This window comes from Tamandua tetradactyla, chromosome 14 (assembly GCF_023851605.1).
Source record: "Tamandua tetradactyla isolate mTamTet1 chromosome 14, mTamTet1.pri, whole genome shotgun sequence".
Taxonomy (NCBI): domain Eukaryota; kingdom Metazoa; phylum Chordata; class Mammalia; order Pilosa; family Myrmecophagidae; genus Tamandua; species Tamandua tetradactyla.
In genome coordinates, this window is record NC_135340.1 from 83,780,483 (window position 1) to 83,799,726 (window position 19,244).

The window sequence follows — 19,244 nt, forward strand, 5'->3', positions numbered from 1 at the left end:
AATCCCGACTTTACAAGCTTGAACTTTTGCCACCCTCGGACGAGCGAGCGCGCCCGAGGAGGTACCCCGCCGCGCCGGCTCCAGGGGTAGGAGCGGCCTTAACCCTTCCCGCGCCGCGCGGCCGGTTGCTGCGTCGCACCCCCCACCCCAGCCCAGCTTTGCATCCTGCCGCAGGGGATCTTGCTTCCCACCTCACTCCCATTTTCATGATGAAACTTCGCTGGGGAAAGCGTGGCCCCTACCCTCAACCCTCTCCGCGCTGCAGAGAGGAAATTGGGGAAGGGAGAAGAGGAAGCACCCCATCTCTAGGAGTCCCGGGGTGGCAGGCGGCCCGCCTAGCTCCCAGGCAGTGCTGTAGCGACCGAGCCGAGCCGGGGAGAAGGACAAACTCCCCGCCTCTACCTCACCCTCTTTTAACTCCCTGAGTTTGGCCCAGCAGAGCCGCCCCCGACTTTGCACAGGGGTGTGGAGTTCTGGCGCGGTCACGGAAGATCTCGCTACCCCAACATATCTGCCGCCCCCTGTCCCCCAGAGGCCCAAGCCAGGAAGGCACACACGCACACCCATTTTTATTAGCCTTCCCTGGGTCGGGGGTTTAGATCAACTCGAAAGTGCACTGTGTGTTTCTAAGTTTTGTGCACATGCCAGAGAGAGGCAAAGTGCTCCGTTCGCGTCCGAGTTTCAGTGGGTCCGCCGAGCCCTCGTGCGCCCGCTCGTGGTTTGTGTAACCGGGCTGTGTGTGTGTGTGTGTTCGCATCCGTGCCCGGGGCGCAACGCGAGCCAGAGAACGGGCCTCGAGCCCTGTCAGGACCCCGGCGGGGGCGCCGAGGAGGGCGGGGCGCGGGGGGCGGGGGTTGGGGCTCGGCCCGCCCCGCCCCGGGAGCCGGCCCCTCGGAGTCTCCGGGCCCAGCAATGGGACGTGTTCTCCTTTAAGAGTTAAGAAACTTGAAACCTTGTTTGCGCAACAATCAGCGCCGCGGAGCCGCCAAAGTGTCTAGACTGGCATATGATGGGAGGCAGCCAATGACTCCGCGGCGCTCCTCCGGGGGCCCTCAGTGTGCGTTTGAGGAGAACAAAAAAGAGAGAGAGAACCGAGCGGGGAGCGAGCGAGGGAGCCCGGCCGAGAAAAAGAGCCGCCGGGCGCTGCCTCGGCAGACCTCGCAGGGACCGCGGGGCCACCGGGAGGCACTTTTTGTGGAGGGGGGAGGGGGGCGACCTCGGCCAGCCGCGGCGCCGGGAGCGTCCGAGCGCAGCGTGGGGCGGGCTGCGACCTCTACCTCGGTGGATTGCATTTTTAATTAAGGATTCCCAGCAGCTCTTTGGGATTTTTAGTTTCCACTCCTGTGTTGACAGCCGCGTACCGGAGAAACTCGCTCCGAGTGCATCTAGAGCCTGGGACCTGAGACGCAGTTGGACTTTCGTGCATGCAAATCCAGGGATTTGAGTTTTGTTATTGTTTTTTTTCCCCCCACTTTCTTTTTTCTTGCAGGGGGTAAGAAGGGAACTGAGGGTACCAACAAGCCTGTCCTTCGGATTCTGCAGGAAAAGGCCACGTAGTTGAGCGTTTGGGTTTTAAACGCTGGGCTTCTCAGACACATTTGGAGGCTTGGCGCTAGCGCTTTGTGCTCATGAACCAGCCGCGCAACTTTTGAAGGCTCGCCGGCCCATGCGGGTTCTTTCAATCGGCGCGGCGCCTGCAGCTCCCCTAAAGCGCGGGGGCTGGAGTTGCTGAGCACCTCGGCCGCCAGGGTCCATGTAGCCGCTGGCCGGGCACGGACCGCGGTTCCGCGAGCGCGGGTTTCGGCCGCCCCCTGCCCAGCGCAACCTGCTCGGCCGTCCCGCCCCGGCGAGCTCCCTCATGTTGCAGCCCTGCGGCGCCCCTTCGACCACAGGCTGTGCGCGGTCTGCACGGCACCCTGCGGCGGAGCTTCATGTGGGGCTGCGGCCCGCGCAGCCGGCGCCTCGCTGAGGGAACGGACCCCCGGTAACCGGAGACCGCCTCCCTCCCACCCCTGGCGCCAAAGGATATCGTATGTTCAGGTCCAAACGCTCGGGGCTGGTGCGGCGACTTTGGCGAAGTCGTGTGGTCCCCGACCGGGAGGAAGGCGGCGGCAGCGGCGGCGGAGGCGACGAGGATGGGAGCCTGGGCAGCCGAGCTGAGCCGGCCCCGCGGGCACGAGAAGGCGAAGGCTGCGGCCGCTACGAAGTGCGCCCGGTAGCCCCGCGGCGGCCCCGGGACGCGGTCGGACAGCGAGGCGCCCAGGGCGCGGGGAGGCGCCGGCGCGCAGGGGGCCCCCCGAGGCCCATGTCGGAGCCGGGGGCCGGCGCTGGGGGCTCCCCTCTGGACGTGGCCGAGCCGGGAGGCCCGGGCTGGCTGCCCGAGAGTGACTGCGAGACGGTGACCTGCTGTCTCTTCTCGGAACGGGACGCGGCCTGCGCGCCTCGGGACGCCGGCGACCCCCTGGCCGGGGCAGCCCTGGAGCCAGCGGGTGGCGGGCGGAGTCGCGAAGCCCGCTCGCGGCTGCTGCTGCTCGAGCAGGAGCTCAAGACGGTCACGTACTCGCTGCTGAAGCGACTCAAGGAGCGTTCGCTGGACACGCTGCTGGAGGCGGTGGAGTCCCGCGGTGGCGTGCCGGGCGGCTGCGTGCTGGTGCCGCGCGCCGACCTCCGCCTGGGCGGCCAGCCCGCGCCGCCGCAGCTGCTGCTCGGCCGCCTCTTCCGCTGGCCCGACCTGCAGCACGACGTGGAGCTGAAGCCCCTGTGCGGCTGCCACAGCTTCGCCGCCGCTGACGGCCCCACCGTGTGCTGCAACCCCTACCACTTCAGTCGGCTCTGCGGGCCAGGTGAGCGTGCGGCGCCCAGCAGGGTGTCGCCCCTCCCCGCCCCCCGCCCTTTTCCCTGGCCTCTCTACGCCCTAGGAGAGGTGACTCGACCTGGCCAAGGGGAGTAGGAAGGCGACCCGGGGAGTGAATGCCTGAGCCCACGCATCAAATGGCAACTTCATCTTAAGGCAAACTTAGAAGTGTGTATGTTGGAGTTCCCTCAGTGCAGCTTCAGGGATGTAATGCAGGATCCAACTTCATAGTGAAAGCCGAAGCCAGACCCAGAAGAGGCCCAAGACATGGGTGTTACCTGCCATGCATTTAGCCCCAGTCCGTGCCCAGGGCCACATTTGTGTGCAAAAGTCTGTATGCCTGTGTGCTTTCCTGCGTTCAAGCAGATAAAAGTGGTGGAATTGGGTGTAGACAAATCAGGGTTAGAGTTGAAAGTGTTTGTAAATTGTTCACTTGTTCCTTTGCACACTGAGGAGAAAAGTTTTTCACGGGGTGACCCTCTCGCAAAGTAGCTACGCTTTTGGCCTTCTTTTCTTCCAGGAGCCCTTGGGTGTCAAATAGCAGGGTCTTCCATCATTTTCTTTCTCAATTCATGTTTCTTGCTGTTTTTTTTTTTTTTTTTTAAAGGAGTCAGGGGTACCCCTGTGCCCCCAAGGGCCTGGAGGCGCCTCTGAGTGGGACAGAGGGCAGATATTTTGTTACCTCTCAGAACACTACCCTCACCCCACCCCTGCTTTCTTTGTTCTCCTTCTGGGATTTCCTGCACACACTTCGCCCTCAGCCTTGCTTACCTGGGCAGGCCTTCGGTGCCGGAACAGAGGTGAGAACAGGCAGAGATCGCTACTCTGATGTCTGCATTGCAGGTAGGACTCATTTTAGCCTGTAACAACTGAGGTGTGTATGTGAGTCCGTTGGACAGCCTAGGGGCTTCTGCAGGACTGGGACTGTCATAGTATTACCTGGGAAGGCTCAGTGGGTCTGATCAGCGTTCTCTGACTCCCGAAGGGGAGGGTGGGCCTGCCATTTGTCCCAGATGTCTTTTGTCTGTATTGGGGGTGGTGGTGTTAGTGTTGGAGTGGAGATCTCGTAGGTGCTTCAGTGAAGGCTCCTGAAGAAAGGGCATTGATGGGGATGGGTGGAGAAGGCGGCACTGATGAAGGCTGCCCTGCTCCCCCCACCCATTTGTTACTCCAGGCCTGGTTTAGGGGTTTTGACAGTCCCTGACCTGTAGCCCAGGCCAGGCTGGCTGTGCACCTTGCTCCTCTGTCTGCAGCTCCCCCTGCAAGTGGCTTCCTGCCACCACCTCTGTCTTCTCCCCGACTCTGGGGAAGGGTCCCTATTTCTGACTGGCTTGTCCTTGGTAATTTTCTTTTAGTGGGAAAGGGATGGTGCCCCCACTGCACTATTTTTATTTATTTATTTATTTATTATTTTTTTAAATACCAAAAAAACCCACCAAATAAACACAAACATCCCTATTTTGATCATTCTGTTCTACATATATAATCAATAATTCACAATATCATCACATAGTCCCACTGCACTCTTTTAGAAAGCCTTGGCAGGTTATTTTCTCTCTTGTCACTTCAGTCTGCCAGCAAATATTTGTGAAGCACTGACCCTGTGCCAGGCACTGTGCTTTAGGTGCAGAGAGGAAATGTGAGTAGGCTCGGACCCCTTAGGAAATTTAATCCCACAAGGGGAGATTGGGCAGAGATGAGGGGAAAAGGGAAGTGGGTCTGAACTAGCAGAAGTGCTCTGGAGTGTGTGCTAGGATCATCAGGAGATGACCCCTGGAGCTGAGCCTTGGAGGATGAGTCAGGGGAGGTAGGGTTTGAGGCGGAGAGGAGGGCCAGCTGAGAGTAAAGGTGCCAGGCGACTCAGGTGGGTGGGCCAGAAGGGGAGGAGTGAGAAAGTTGGAGGCAAAAAAGGCAGGACCCATCCCCATCACTTCTCTTTGGATTAGAAGTTGGTTTGGGTGTTGGTGTGAATTTGAGGGCTTTGGAGAGAGGTTGAGGAAGGCATGGCATTCCACTGCAGTGGAACAGTTTCTAGCTGCGGGTCTGTTTCTAGGGTCTGCTTGGTCCGTACCTGGCAGCGGCAGCTTAACCTCTTGGATCAGTTACCTCCCTTCTCAGTGCCCCCACCCGTCAGTGGGGGGTGGCTCTAGGAACCCTCCTCATTGCATTCTAGACTAAGCATTGAGGCTCTCTCCTCCCGCCCAGAAGGAGGCGCTATTGCAGGGCTTGCAGCGCTCTGAGTCTATTCCCCTACCTCTTTACCAGCCCCCATGGGGCCCCCATTCAAGCCTCCCTGGGGCCACTGAGAGGACTGATGGTCTGGGAAGAGTTTCCAGCAGGCGCCAGGTTGACTTTCTTGCTTCATCCCCTGCCTGATGGCTTGGGCCGCCGGGACCGAGAACTGGGGCACCCTTTGCTCCCCACCCCGCCCCCGCCGCCTGGCCGCCAGCCTGGCTCCCGTAGCTGCGCCGGCGCATAGCTGGCGCTCAGCCGTGCGCGTCCTGATAAGGAGACTGCGCCTTCCAGGGCTCTCGGGGAGAGGGCTGGGGTACCGGGGCAGACAGACAGACACAGCTAGAGAGTACACTGGGTCACCAAGCAGGCCAATCGCGGGACACCCACCTGGCACCCGTCACCCCAGTGCCCCCAGCCCAGTGACAGGTGGCCCCTTGCTAGGCACCGTGGACCCCTGCGCTGGCCCTGCTCCCTTCAGCAACTTGCTTTGGGTCCTTGGGGGCAAGTTTCCCCTCCCGGGGCTTCTTTTCCCATTGGTAAAGTTGAGGGGATTGGACAGAATGAAGTCTGACAGGCGAGATTCCAGGCAACAGAGACCCCCACGCTAGCCTCAGAAACTGGGGTCGTCAGCAGAGCACCCTCTCTGTGTGCCAGACTCTGCCCTGGGCACTGCCCCGCGGGCTCCTGGCCTCCCTGCCCCGTGGGAGTCTGGCCCCAGCTCTGCCTTCCTCTTATGTGTCGTTCCGTCCTGGGAAAAGTCCGTTCCCTGAGCTCGGTGGGTGCCTGTGTGGACGGAATTGTGGAGAAATACTTTAATCACAGCTCTAACCTGTGTTTATAGAGCTCCTTTTCCCTAAAAGTATCCATTAACTTTGGAATAAATCTCCTGCTCTTTGGTTCACCACTTTTTTTTTCTTCTGTAATTATATTCAGTAAATTACTATTATCCAAATTGCACCAGGGAAAGAGAGACCTAGCGAGAGAGAAAACTTATAAACGACTGGCGGAGGCCGCCTAGGAAAACACAGGGTTCCCAGGCCAGGACTGTAGGAATTAGAACGGGCTAGAAAGTTTTCCTTTTATTTGGCCTGGCATTATCCCTTTGAAATGAGATCAATTTCAAGTTGGGTTTCCCAGACCCCGCCCCACCCCTCGGAGGCCCCTCGGCCCGCCTGCCCTGCCCCTCCCCGCCTCTCCTCGCTCCTCCTTGGAGGTGAGGAAGGGGTGATAATGTGCAGTTTGCCTCTTGCTGGCGCCAGCCGGCGCGCTGTTTATCTGGCTGCCGGGGGGAATCTGGGCAATTAGGCTCCGCCGGCCTTAAAGCGCCAGGGGCTCCTTTTGGAGCTTGAGCCTTCAGGTTCTGGCCGTAGAGGGGGTGCGTGCCCGGAGGCCCCCTCTCTACCCTCGGCCACCCCTTGGGAGGTGGGAAACTTGGAGGCTCTGCGAGGTATGCCTGTCCTTTCCTAAACTCGATGCTGGGCTGCAAAGATGGGGGTGGAGGGTAACCTCCCAAACTGAAACTTGGCCAGGCGCTGGGAGAGGCTGTGAGCTCTCTCCTGGCTTTTGAATTAGGGTCTAGATCCCAGAAGATGGCTGAAATGCCCCCCTGGGGGCTAACCAGAGACATGTCTGGGCTGAACTGAGCCTAGAGCTTGCCTTCTGGTACCCTTGGCCCCTGGCTGACTGCTCAGCCTCTGAAGGCAGTTGGAGGAGAGTACTGAGAGGTTGATGCCTGAAGGGCCAGAGTTTCTGTGTGTCTCAGTCTCTCTCTCTCTCTCTCTCTCTCTTTGCTGCATCCTGTTCTTTCAGAGGATCCTGCCCAGCTCTAGGAATTCTCCCCCTTAAGTTTAAAGGATGTAAGTTATTTAAAAAGTCCACATAGCTTTTCCAAATACTGACTGAGACAACTTCTGGGAGGGGAGTGACTAAGGGCAGCTCTCTCCCTTGGTATCTCTTCTGACCTTCGTCTGTCCCATCTTGCCCACCTGAGTCAGTGTCCTGGACCTCCATCCTCCCAGGTCCATGCCTGCCATGGGGGAGCAGGGGTGGGGGTTAAGGTTACTGGTTACAGGTTACCGGTTACCGGTATATAACCTGTATACTGTTATTCATATCCTCAAAGTAGAGACAGCCCACATGGCCATTAGCTGATGAAGGGATAAATGAAATGTGGTCTGCTATACAATAGAAAACTGTTAACCCTTAAAAAGGAATGAAGTACTGATCTATGCTATGGGTGGGCCTTAAAAACATTATCCTGAGTGACAGAAGTGATTCCATTTGTGTGAGATGTCCAGAAAAGGCAAATCCATAGAGTCAGAAAGCAGGTTCCAGGGCTGTGGGGTGGGGGTGGGGGGGTGAGCGGGGTTGGGGGGCAGAGGGAGGAATGAGGACTGACTGCTAAATGGGTACAGGTTTCTTTTAGGGATGATGAAAGTTTGTTTTCTGGTATTAGAAGTGATGATTGTATAACCTTGTAAATATACTAAAAACCACTGAATTGTATGCTTTAAAAGGGTAAATCTTAAGATATGTGAATTTTAGCTTAATTTTTTAAAAAAAATGTTATCTGGTATTGGTCTGTATTGGCTCCCCAAATTGCTTAAGGTAGAATAACACCTGGTGCTACTGATGTGGGGCCTGGGGGTGGGGGGGGCACCTCTCCCTGTCTGGACTTCCATTGCCCCATCAGTTAAAAGAAGTTAAAAGAAGGAGTTGAGTTGGGTTATATCCAGGGTGCCTTCTACCTCTGACTTTCCCAATCTCCGTGTCAAGGGGTGGAGTCTCTAGACCCTCATACTTTTTGACTTGCCTGGAATGGAATTAACGATTAGCTTCCAGTCTCTATAGTTATTGAATGGTTCTGTGCAAACCGTTTGCTGGAGCAGATGGGGAAGGCCTTCTGGAATGCTTTGCAGCTCCTCATTAGTGCTCACTAGTAGCTGTGTTTGATGTTTCAAGTTGGTAGGTTTTCTTTCTGTCTCACTCACATTAGCTGGCCATCCCCCACCCCCAGCTCAGGTGTGGCCATGGGTGAGGGGCGCCATGGCTTACAGGTGGCTCCTGTGAGGGGGCTTCAGGGAGAGCCCTTCCTGCCCTCCACCCTTTGGGACCCAGGTAACTAGTCCCTGAGACAGATGCTGGGATTGAGTATATAGTGGCTTGGCTTGAGCCACCCATCACTGCCAAGTTCCACCTTTGGGAACAGATCTGTGGGCAGATGTCCAGTGCTGCCCTTCACATGTTGTCTGGTCCTCACCCCCTCAGGAGTTTGGGGGAAACTCACCCTAATACAGGAATTGCAGGCTTTCTGTTAAATGAGTGGATTATGGGAAGGTCGTGAGGCTGGCATCAGGTCCTATCGGGTCCCAAGTGTATCTCCCCAGGCCTCAGTTTCCTCCTCTGTACAGTGGGAGCCCCACCCTCCAGTTCTCTTTTCCTTTGGAGTGCCAGTCCATCCTTCATCCTGCCTCTTGTGCTGAGAGGCTGGTCCTCTCTGGGTCTGGCTTCCCTCCCCTCGTAGGCCTGAGGGCCACGGATAACGCGGCGTCTGCTGAAGCCAAGCAGCTGCCCTCCTTGAGTCTTACTTGAGTCCCCTCTTGGCCCCCTGGTCCTCCACACATCTTTCCCCACAGATAGCCGACTTGACTGTTAGCCCAGTCTGTGTTACCTTTGTCCACAGACAAAGTGAGCACTTCCTGTGCACAGGATGTGCTGGGCCTGGTGGCGAGGCGGGTATGTCAGATGGGGTATCTTTTCATTGCTTCCTCATTGGGATGTAGGCAGTTGGGTAGGCACGTGTTCAAGTTCCAGCTCCGCCATGGCCGGGGCAGGGGTGCGGCGCTAGGCTAGTCAGTTTTCTCATCTGTAAAATGGAGGTCATGATGACCATCTTATTTTTGAGAGCGGAGGAAATAAAAATAAATGCCGGAGGAGCATGATTACCCACTCAGCACCTGAGGTCAAAAAATAAAATACAATAGACAGTACTAAAAGTGCCTGGACAGGGTTAGGCATTCAGCAAATGTTCACTTCTCCCCAGTGGCGGCTCGATTTACTTTTCCTTCTCCCTAATTTCTGCCTACAGAACATTCCTTCTTGTTAGACCTCAGGGTCTTCACTTTGGGAAGGAACTTGTGGCTGGAAAGGCTGGAGTGGGCAGCAGTGAAGCCTCATTGGGTATTTGGAGCAAAACAAATGCTCCTACAACTAATTGTGCCTTCATATAATTGCAAAAAACACTTAGTACCCTTTGTGTAGTTACTGATAGCCGCTTAATAATAGTTATTACCACTTTATTACTACTGAGGGTTTGTTTTAGTTTGCGATTTGATGGGGTTTAGTTTCATATATGGAAAATGAAGGGTCATTGCATTCATGCAAATTGCTACTTAGTTTAGCAAATTGTTACTTCCCGTAAAGCAAGAGGCTAAAGAATTCTTCTGAAGGCAAAGTATATGTTTTTAAGGAGGAGTATTTCAGGCAAATGAAAGGAAACCAAAGGAAAAATATCATAAGCAATAAAGAATCAGAGGGTCTGAGCCCAGAGCCTGAGTGACTTGAGGAAGTTGAGCTGGGTTTGGTTTCTGGGTCCCAACAGTCTGTCTCTTGCCTGCACTGAAGAACATTGTTTCTAATGCAGCTTGTTTGGGAATGAGTTTCAGCATCTAGGCCTCTGTACTCACACTCAGCTCTGACTAGGGTTGCCAAATTTAGCAAATGAAAAAACAGGATGCCCAGTTAAATTAGAATGTCATAAAAACAATGCACAATGTTTTAGTGTAAGTATGTCCCAAATATTACAAGGGACATACTTATACTAAGAAAATATGTATGATTCATCTATAATTCAGATTTAACTGGCCCCCTGTATTTTATCTGGCAACCCTAGATCTGATTTCCCCTGCACCCAAGTTTCTCTTATTATCATAATAATAGTGTTTATGGAGGTATTTTTCCATAGTGCTAAGAGCTCTATTAAGCACTTTATATGCTTGATCGCCTTTTGGCCTCCCAGCAAGCTTGGGAGGTCAGTACAATTCTTATTCCCATTTTGGAGCTGAGGAAATAAGCTCAGAGAGATGAAGTGACTGCCCTGAGGTCACACAGCCAAAGGTTGGCTGGGTGGGTTGGAGCCCAGGTCTGTCTACACCCTAAGCAATCCTGTTCCAGTGGATTTGGGCAGCAGAAGTTGGGGGCAGATAAGGAGGGCGTCTTGGGGGCTGGGTTTATTGCTTGAGGAAATCAGTAATTCAATGCATGTAGACCCCACAGTTGTGAACCTGGGTGTGATACGTTGTCTTCTCTCTTCCAGAATCACCGCCACCCCCCTACTCTCGGCTGTCTCCTCGCGACGAGTACAAGCCACTGGGTAAGTGTGTCCCTGGGAGCTGTGTGCATCTGGGGCTCCCCTCCAGTTGCAGCATCAGCCTCAGAGCTGGAGGGCGGCGAAAGCTGGGCTGGGCTTCTTTGAAATGGAGTGAAGTCTTACAAACACATAGGCTGTTGGGCCACCCTTTGCAGCAGGCTATTTATTTCTTGAAATTCCGCTGCCCATCGTTAACCTCTCTGTGACCTTTAAACATGGGCTTGTGGGAGATGGATGGGTTTTGACCTAAGCCAGGCATAGAAGGTGGGTTGATATTTCTGCATCTCTTTTATTCTCTCTCTCCTCCCCCAGCCTTGGGTTATTCTCCTTTTAGTGTGTTTTAATTAGTAGTGTGACAAATGGGTTGGGCATAAGCTCTTTGGGGAGCTGTGTGTTTCCCTTTTCAAGCCAAGAAGTTCACCTGGAGAGAGACAACAGCGGAAACATCTAGAGAGAATGTGCATTGGTCCATAAAACCCCTGGCGGGGACTGTCCCCTAGGTGGACTTAGCGGAGGTGGTGATGTCATTTTGCATAATCTCTATTCAGAGAAGGAACATGTTTTCTCTACGATCACAGAGTTAAGACGTCAAACCACATTGTAGGGTAGGTGCACGTGGTTTTAACAGTAGAGCTTTCATGTTTCCCAGGCCTCTGTTTCCACTGCAGATCTGTCTCTAGTGGGGATTCAGAGCACGGTCTCTGAGCCAGAGAAGTGATGGAACCTGGAAATCCAAGTGTGGGGCGAGTTAGTTTGGCCTTAAAAGAACCAGGAGAGCAAGCGCATGACCAGGCAGTTCCCGTGGGACTCGAGCTTTAGAAGTCAGATGGCGTGGCAGTGGTGCTAGCACATTCCACTTGGCGACCGCAAAAAGTGGACTTTGTTTTGTTTTTGGTAAAGGCCTCCTCCCAGTGGAGTATGTCAGCGTCATCTGACACACTTCTCAGTGTTACTTCTTAGTGTCGTGGACTCTCAGGCATCCAGTCCAGTTTTCCTTCCAGGCCCCCCTGGCAAGTTGGCAGTGCCCACTGAGTCCCTTCGGGAGTTTGACCTCCTCAGGCAGGCGGGTTAGAGGATGGCCCACGAGGATGTGTGAGTCAGAGGCTGAATCGTGGATTATTCTAGAAGTAAGGCTATCCTCCCATGATGGGGGCACTTTGTTCAGTTCTTTGGGGAACTGGAGAGGTCATCTGGTGGGACCCTGCCACTTAATACACAAGGAATCAGGCTGAGTGAGGGGAAAGCGCTGTCTGGGCACTGAGATGTGGGGCATAGGCGGTTACTCAGGGCAGCCCCAGATTCAGGTCTGTGGTTCCACCCCTCTTTCCCTCGCAGGCCTGTCTTAGCGTTTTCTAAGTCAACATTTAGAGGAAAAACATATTCAAAAGTTCTTAGCAAGTGTAGCTCCTTGTTTGAATACCAGGGCTCATTGCCTTGAGGAATAGTGGGTCAGCCTGGGATAAAGCTGCGAAAGTCTGGACGCTGCTCAGACCTTCAGTGACCACCTAGGAACCAACAGGTGTCCCTATTATTTTACAAATGGGACAACTGAGGCCCAGAAAGAGGAAATGACAGGTGCTTGTGGTTACATACTCAGGGGGTCTGCAAACTACAGCTCGACTGCCCCCCCTTTTTTGTATGCTGTCTGGCAGGGGTCGCATTTCATTCTTTTTCCATGTGACTGTCCCGTTATTACAACACCATTTGGTGAATTTTTTTTTTTTTTTTGGGAAGTGCACAGGCTGGGAATCGAACCTGGGTCTCCCACATGGCAGACGAGAGTTCTACCATTCAACTTCCCTCGTGCCCTGCGACTGCCCGTTTTTGTATGACCCTTGAGCTAAGAATGGTATTTACATTTTTAAATGGCTAGGAAAAAAATCCTATGTCTTATTTTGTGATATGTGAACATTATTTGAAATTCTAATTCCAGTGTCTGGCAGAGTTGTACCAGAGCAGAGCCACTCTCATTCGTGTATGTTCTGTTGGTGGATGCTTTTGCCTTACAGTGGCAGAGTTGAGTAGTTGCAAGAGAGTGTATGCTTCCCATGGTCGAAAGTATTTCCTATCTGGCCCTTTACAGAAGAAGTTTGCCAATCCCTGATAACAGCTGATGGTGGAGGTGGGACTTGAATCTGGGGCTCCAGCTTCCAGACTGGGGTCCCTCACTGGGGCTTCAACAGCAACCGAGGTCGGGATTGATCTATTTCTACAACAGCCACCCTGGCATTTCACACTCTGAGGGTGTGTGTGTGACAGCCATGAAAAGTGGGGAAATGACCCAGAAATCTCCCAGCAATTTCTGTGTTGGTTCCATGATGGTTCACTAAGAAGTAAGGTTCAGCCTGGGTTGTTGCTACTTTAAACAACAAGCGACAGCAAGGCTTGGGGCACTGAGCACTGCGGGCATGTTAGGTAGGAAAAGTAAAACTCTTTTAAGAAGTTCCTACTTAGGCATTGAGGTTATTATTCTTTTAAAAAGATTTTCCATACATCCGTATTTCCCTCTTAACGTATTTACCAGCAGATAACTTTTCCATGCCCTGATAAATAGCTGGAGTTATTTTTTGAATTATTTTCTTTTTCTTGCATTGTTGCTTTTTCATAAACAAAAAGTCAGTTCACTTCTAAGCCTCTGTGATCACATGAGACCAAAAAAACAAAATAAAACCCAGAACACCCAGTCAGCATCTGGCAAGTGGGAAACGAAAAAAAAAAAAAAAGGCCAAATTGGTTAATGTTTCATCTTCCCGCTCCCCAAGCCATGTGGTAAAAGGAAAAAATTCCTGCAGGATTGAATGGAATTCTAGCCAGCTAGGGCCGAGGCTAGTGGTTTTGTCCCGGAAATCCTCAGCCTGGAATGGCTCTGCCTGGCCAGGTGGGACTGACCAAGCCAGACCTGGGTGCTGCTGGGGGAGAAGATAAAAGTGCTGCAGGTATCAGAGAACATGCTTTGGACTCCTGGACAGATCTCTCCCTAAAGGGGGGCAGCCTCCCATTGCTGGTAGCAGAGGCACAGACCTAGGAAAACTCTTCCAAGTGTACCCACCACAGAAGACATTGGCTTGTCAGGCTGGCAGCTCAGTGTTCAAGAGAAAACCGAGCCTCCGTGCAAAAGAATTTCCCTTCCTGATCTGACTACACTGCCGACAGGGGAAAGCAATGCTTTATGAAGTAGTAAGTGCTTAAAAAAAATATGAGCGCCTTAAAAAAGCAGTCCAGGCATTAAAACCTGCTCTGTGAGGTTTGAACCTCTGTGAGCAGTTTTGGGTGATAGGGGTGGGGGAGGGTTGAGAGAAAAAAAGTTAATCTGGGAGCAAATGCTTGAGCCCTTAATTAGAGGGGTGTACCCAAGACAGAGTGAGGATGGCTGGTAACTTGTTAAAACAAAGTTTCCTCAGCTTCAGCGGGGAGGAAGGAAGGAAGGAAGGAAGGAAGGAAGCAAGAAGGAACAACTCCAAGAATTTTAATGGTTGTAATTAAGTACAGCAACTATGAATTGTTTAGGGGCTTAATTTAACCTTACCCCAGGAGGCTCCAAGTTGCTACTTGCTTGGTCCCCTGAACTTGGGTTATTTCTGTGGTCAGGACAGTTGAAACTTTTTCAGGTGCCAGGGGCAGGGCAGCCAGGGAGGCAGCACTTTCCAGCAGATTTCCAGGGCGGACTGGCCTGGTCTCGGGCCACTGAGGGATGGGGTTCCTGCGCCGCTTCAGGAAGTCGGGAGGGCCATGCTACCCTCTGCAAGCACACAAATGCACACATACACACATATATATACACACATGCACACACAGGCACACATATGTACACGGAGACACAGGCAAATGCACGAGAAAGAGAAGAAAAGAGAAGGGAATGCCCTGCAGCCAACTGAGTTCTCTTTCTCTTTTCCTCCCACAGATCTGTCTGATTCCACATTGTCTTACACTGAAACGGAGGCCACCAGCTCCCTTATCACTGCTCCGGGGCAATTCTCAGGTTGGCATTTTTTCTCCTTGCATGTCGCTGTTGTGTGAAACTTACAAAAAGGGGACAGGTGGTCCGGGCCGCTGGAAGTTCCCACCCCCTTTTCCTTTTCCTTCGGCTCCTTAGGTGGGAGGATGGCCAGGGTTTTAATCCCTGGTGTTCTTGGGGTTAAGGAGAGTCTGAGTGAATGAAATCTGAAGATGATGATTTTTAAGTTGTCTTTCAACCTTTATTTTCAATCGTCTCTACCTCATCTCTCATGGAAATTATAAAAGCCCGGCACAATTCTCACTTCCTCGTTTTAGCTAAGGACCCTCCTCTCCCAGTTGCCAAGAACAGCAAAATGGATGAGCTATACAGTTATCTTTGTGGGTTTTTCTTCCTGTCCCAGGTGTGGGGGAGGGACCGATGTGAGGGGTCAGAAGAGAGAGAGGAAGAAGAGTGGGAGAGATGAGCTGGCGGAGAGGGTCTGGCAAGTGAAGGCTTTGCCAAGGGCCAGTGACCTGAGCAGGGTTTGCTGAAGTAGGAAGCAGAGAGGACCCTGGTTTGGGGCCTGCTTTCCCCGCAGTTTTGAGTTTGCCATAGGCACACTCCCACGTTTGGGGGAAGGCGCGTTAGTCAAGGTTTCCTGAAGAAGTGACAGGCTGGTGGTAGATTGGGGGACATGTGAGTGCCCCAAAGGCACAGGTGGCAAGGTCTGTGGAACCTTTGGGATGATGGGGGGGACTGCGGCGTGCACAGTGGAGATGGGGCTTGGGTGGAGCAGATGATCTTTCAGGTGGGGCTGCATCCCAGGTGAGCATGTCTTCATCTCTGTGGGTATCTCTTTCTCTCTTTGTCTGCTTCTGACTTGTCTTTCCTGAACCCCACGCATCTTATAGCAGTAACTGCAACCATAATCCTAGCTGTATATTGAGGGTTTTTCTATGGCTGTACCCTCATTTAATCTCCTTTAATGTGTTATCCCAGAACAGCCCCAATCTGAGACAGTGGAGAGTCTGAGAGGCAAAATGACTTGCTCAAGTTCACACAGTGGCAGGGCTGTTTGCCTTCAGGGTCTTAGGCACTGTGCTGTCCGCTACTTTTCTGCAAGGGTTGAATAATCCTTTCATACATTTATTTCCCACCAAGTTCCATCATTCTTGGCCATCCTTCACCCATGACTTTAAGGGTGACATGGTGCTGGCTGCTCATAGCTTTCCTGTTTCCAGAGCCCTTGCCTACCCATCCCCTGTTGTCCCCTTGACCATGGGAGATAATTGAGAGTAAGTCATTTCAGAGATGGAGAAATTGGACGTAGGAGCAGAAGCATGACTTGCCAAGGGTCACAGGGTCATAGGATGGGCTCATGGCATAGCTGGCACTGGGGTCCAGATCTCCTGGGTCCCACTCTTGTCTGCACAGGGCCCAAAGGTGGGAAAACCTAATGACCCCAAGGTCTGCATCTCAGACCTTGTCTGCCCTGTGGTCTCTGATGGCCCCTCTGTAATCAGGCCACTTCCCTACCTTTTTCGTACAATTTAAAAAAATTTTTTTTTGGCGTGGGCATGCTCCAGGACTCTTTCCTGCTTTTTGGCCCTTTCTGATTATAAGCTCAAAGTCCCAGCCAGATGAACACAAGAAGTTAACATTTCAATACCTTCTTTTTCCACTGTATTTTTGTAGATGAAAGCCACATATAATTTTGAAGCAAGGGGCTTAAGGAATGTTTGGATGTCTGAATCTACATCACTGATAGTGCTCAGAGTGTACTGAATTTAGGTGGATTGCATTGGGATTAGTTGTCTGGATGGGGAGGTGGGTTTTTGACATCCCCTCTCCTTTCCCCCAGTGTTAATGGTGGGAACTCCTGTGCGCAGAGATGCTTCCAGTTCCGGCGTGTTTGCAGAGCGGGTCTCATTTGAGCCCAGAGGGGCCTGGTGTGCCGCTTGGGCTGGAGGGAGCAGACCCCAGAGCAGCTGCAAGAGACCCCCCCCCCCAATCTGGTTCCCAGGAGAAAACCCCCTCGTTTGTGCCCTCTAAAGACCTTGGGGTCATTAGGTTTTCCCACCTTTGGGCCCTAGAGGGCCGGTGTTGGGAATTTCCTTCTAGGTATCTCAGAGCGGAGTCTGCTACTGGACGAGGAGACCGTCCTTGCTGCTCTTGACAGTGGACGGAGTCTATGTGGCTCTTCGTAAGACTTCATGTCCGGTGACCTGGGGTTCTAAGAAGCTGGAGGACGTGGGAAAAATTGAGAGGTTGCCAGCAGCAGGGAGATTGGTGTGAGTGCTGGGTAACCCTTGGTAGGCAAGTGGAGTATTCTCCATCATGGCCCTCCAGACACCCCCAGGGACAACGTGCATCCCCCCTCCCTCTGGGGGCTCGCTGTTTAGTTTCTCCAGCAAACCTTGATTGAGGCCCAATGGGCCAGAGCTGACCCCTGCCTTCTAGGAGCCCCACTAGAGCTCAGGGAGGGATGTCCTGGAGGGCAGGGAGAGGGCCTGGAGGGATGGTATGTCTCAGTGGATGGTGAAGAACAAGATGGGATGCAGGAGGTTAGGGTGGGAGGTGAGGTGCAGAGAGGGGCGGATGTTTTGGGCCAGGCCATTTGATGTTCACGGACAGAAGATGATGATGATGATGACAGCAGGCATTCATTCCGTGTCAGAGACTTTGCTGAGTACTGTCCATCCTCCATCTCACTGACTCCTTACCCCAACCCAGATGTGAACGCTGGGGCTCAGAGCTGAGCTGACACCTTGGAGGGAGTTGAGTCAAGATGGGGCAATCAGAAAGAGTCTGGGGGCCACCTGCCTGATTTAAGTACCCGGGATCTGGGCCTGGGGTTGGTTGACAAGGGTCCTAGCATTCCATGCTCACCCAGGCCACCACCGGGCAAACCTTGTGGACTACACCATGCCACCAGCTGCCCCTGGACCTCTCTGCCTCCCGCTTCCAGAGGGGCTGCTGTCCCTGAGAGCCTGGCCGCTCTCTGTCCTTTGGGATGGGCGTCCTGCTCATGCAGGGTGCCGGCTGGCATAAGGCAGAGACCGCCCTTGTTAGTCTCGCACAGTGACAGTCCCAGCACCCAGCCTGCTGGAGTTTCCTGTTTTCACCCGGCACCAAGGTCTCTCCTTCACTTTGCTGACCTGTTGTTGGAAGCCACATGGGGGAACGATAAAGATTTGGGGGCTCAGGCATAGGCCTAGGGGCAGTGGCACAATAATGGGCAGGGTGGGGGGTAGTAGGAGAGGAAACAATCTTATTTCAGCTCTCTGCTGAATAACAGCACACTCCAATCCAATCGCTACATCAAATCCAAACTTAAGACATGTGAGTCCCACTAAGCAGAAGAGAAAACTGGAGCTCAGAAGGGTCAAGTGACTTGATCAAGGTGCCTCTTCCTTCAGAACCCGGATGCTCTTTTTTTTTCTTTCCGTCTAACTGAGGGCCTTTTGGGTATGGCCCTCAGGGCATCCTCTTCCTCTCTGCAGCATCTCCACCCTCTCCCATTTCCTCGGAGGAAAGCAAGAAGACTAGCTAGTTATCGAAATTCATACTAAGGTGTGAATGGCAGACACTTCTTTGCCATTTTAAAATAGAATATGCTGTAACTCAAAGAGGTGTGGGATGGAAGGCTGCACCAGAAAGGTGGTTCTGAGAAGGACAGGGGCCCTCCTCTACCAGCAGAATGAGCATGAGACAAGAGTGCCAGCCAGGCCACGCTCCATACTGGGTGAGTTCTGGGTCATTTAAAGAGTGTCTGAAGTGGGGCCTGCATTAGAACCCAGGCCTGCCTGACTCCATGCTGTAGGACTGGGCAATGGGGCACTGGATAGGCTTCCCCAGAAAGCAACGGCTCCCATGTGATACCTGATTCTAGTGCCTGTTGGGTAACTGCTCAAGTGCTTTATTAAGCACCTTCTCTCTGCAAGCTGGGATATAGACTGCATATCGTGGGGACCAGGCAGTCCTTTCTGGTGATTTTGGCTGTGTAAGGTGCTAGTTTCTCATTCCTGAGAGCATGGTTCCTTTAGAACTATGTTAGTGAGGGTGAGCCCTTCGCTTTACCGAGAAGGTCCGCCGAAGGGAGCTATCCAAGGCTCTGTGGAGGGTTGGGGGTTAAGCTGGATGTGGGTGGTTTTCCCCCACCGCCCCACACTGTAAGCTCCTTGAAGACACAGATCATTCTATAGGATGACAAGTTTTGGAAAAGGAGGCTCAGAGAGGTTAGGAGGCTGGTTGAGGGCTGCATGGCAAGTATAAGCCCAGGTCAGCCCTTACTGCCTCCCACCTGACACCCAATGGGAATGTGCTGTCCTTTTACCGTTTCCTCTCATTGGTTCCTCAAGAGGTGGCCTGGGTTCAGGACTGTCTGATTTTCATCATCTGTGCCTGAAGAAGCCGGGAGGGGCATGCATCTGTATCATTTCTTGCTGCACTCTGGATTATAGGACCCGAGCGTTTCTCCTCCGACGTGCTCATCTAATACAGACTCTACAGCTCTGCTTTCTCCCAGGCACTCGTTTCAGTGCAGGCTGTGTGCCCTGAGCCTCTATAGCGGCGGCGGGCAGAAGAGCATGGCCTCTGCACACTGGGACCTGAGTTAAAGACCCGGCTCTGCATTTACTAGTCATGTGACCTTGGGACAGTCACTTAACCTCTCTGTACCTCAGTCTTCCTGCCTGTAAAGTGGGGATGATAATAACAACACATTCCTTGAGCTAAAGGTTAAATGTGGTGATGCCTGTGAATCAACCAAGGCCTATCATACGGCAAGTGGCAGGTGTGCCAGGTACTGTGCCTAGGACAGAGGGCCCAGGGATAAAAGTTGTATCCTC

The 19,244-nt window shown here is 53.1% G+C and overlaps 1 protein-coding gene across 1 annotated transcript in view; it reads left to right on the plus strand.

The window, feature by feature from the left end:
* Positions 1 to 966: 966 nt before the first annotated feature.
* The window catches only part of SMAD6 (SMAD family member 6), a 75,639-nt gene continuing 57,361 nt past the window's right edge, over positions 967 to 19,244 (plus strand). Inside the window, exons 1-3 of the mRNA XM_077128286.1 lie at positions 967 to 2,843; positions 10,404 to 10,460; positions 14,359 to 14,436. Of these exons, the coding sequence (XP_076984401.1) occupies positions 2,033 to 2,843; positions 10,404 to 10,460; positions 14,359 to 14,436 (946 nt within the window). The 5' untranslated portion in view covers positions 967 to 2,032. The remainder of the gene's footprint in view (positions 2,844 to 10,403; positions 10,461 to 14,358; positions 14,437 to 19,244) is intronic.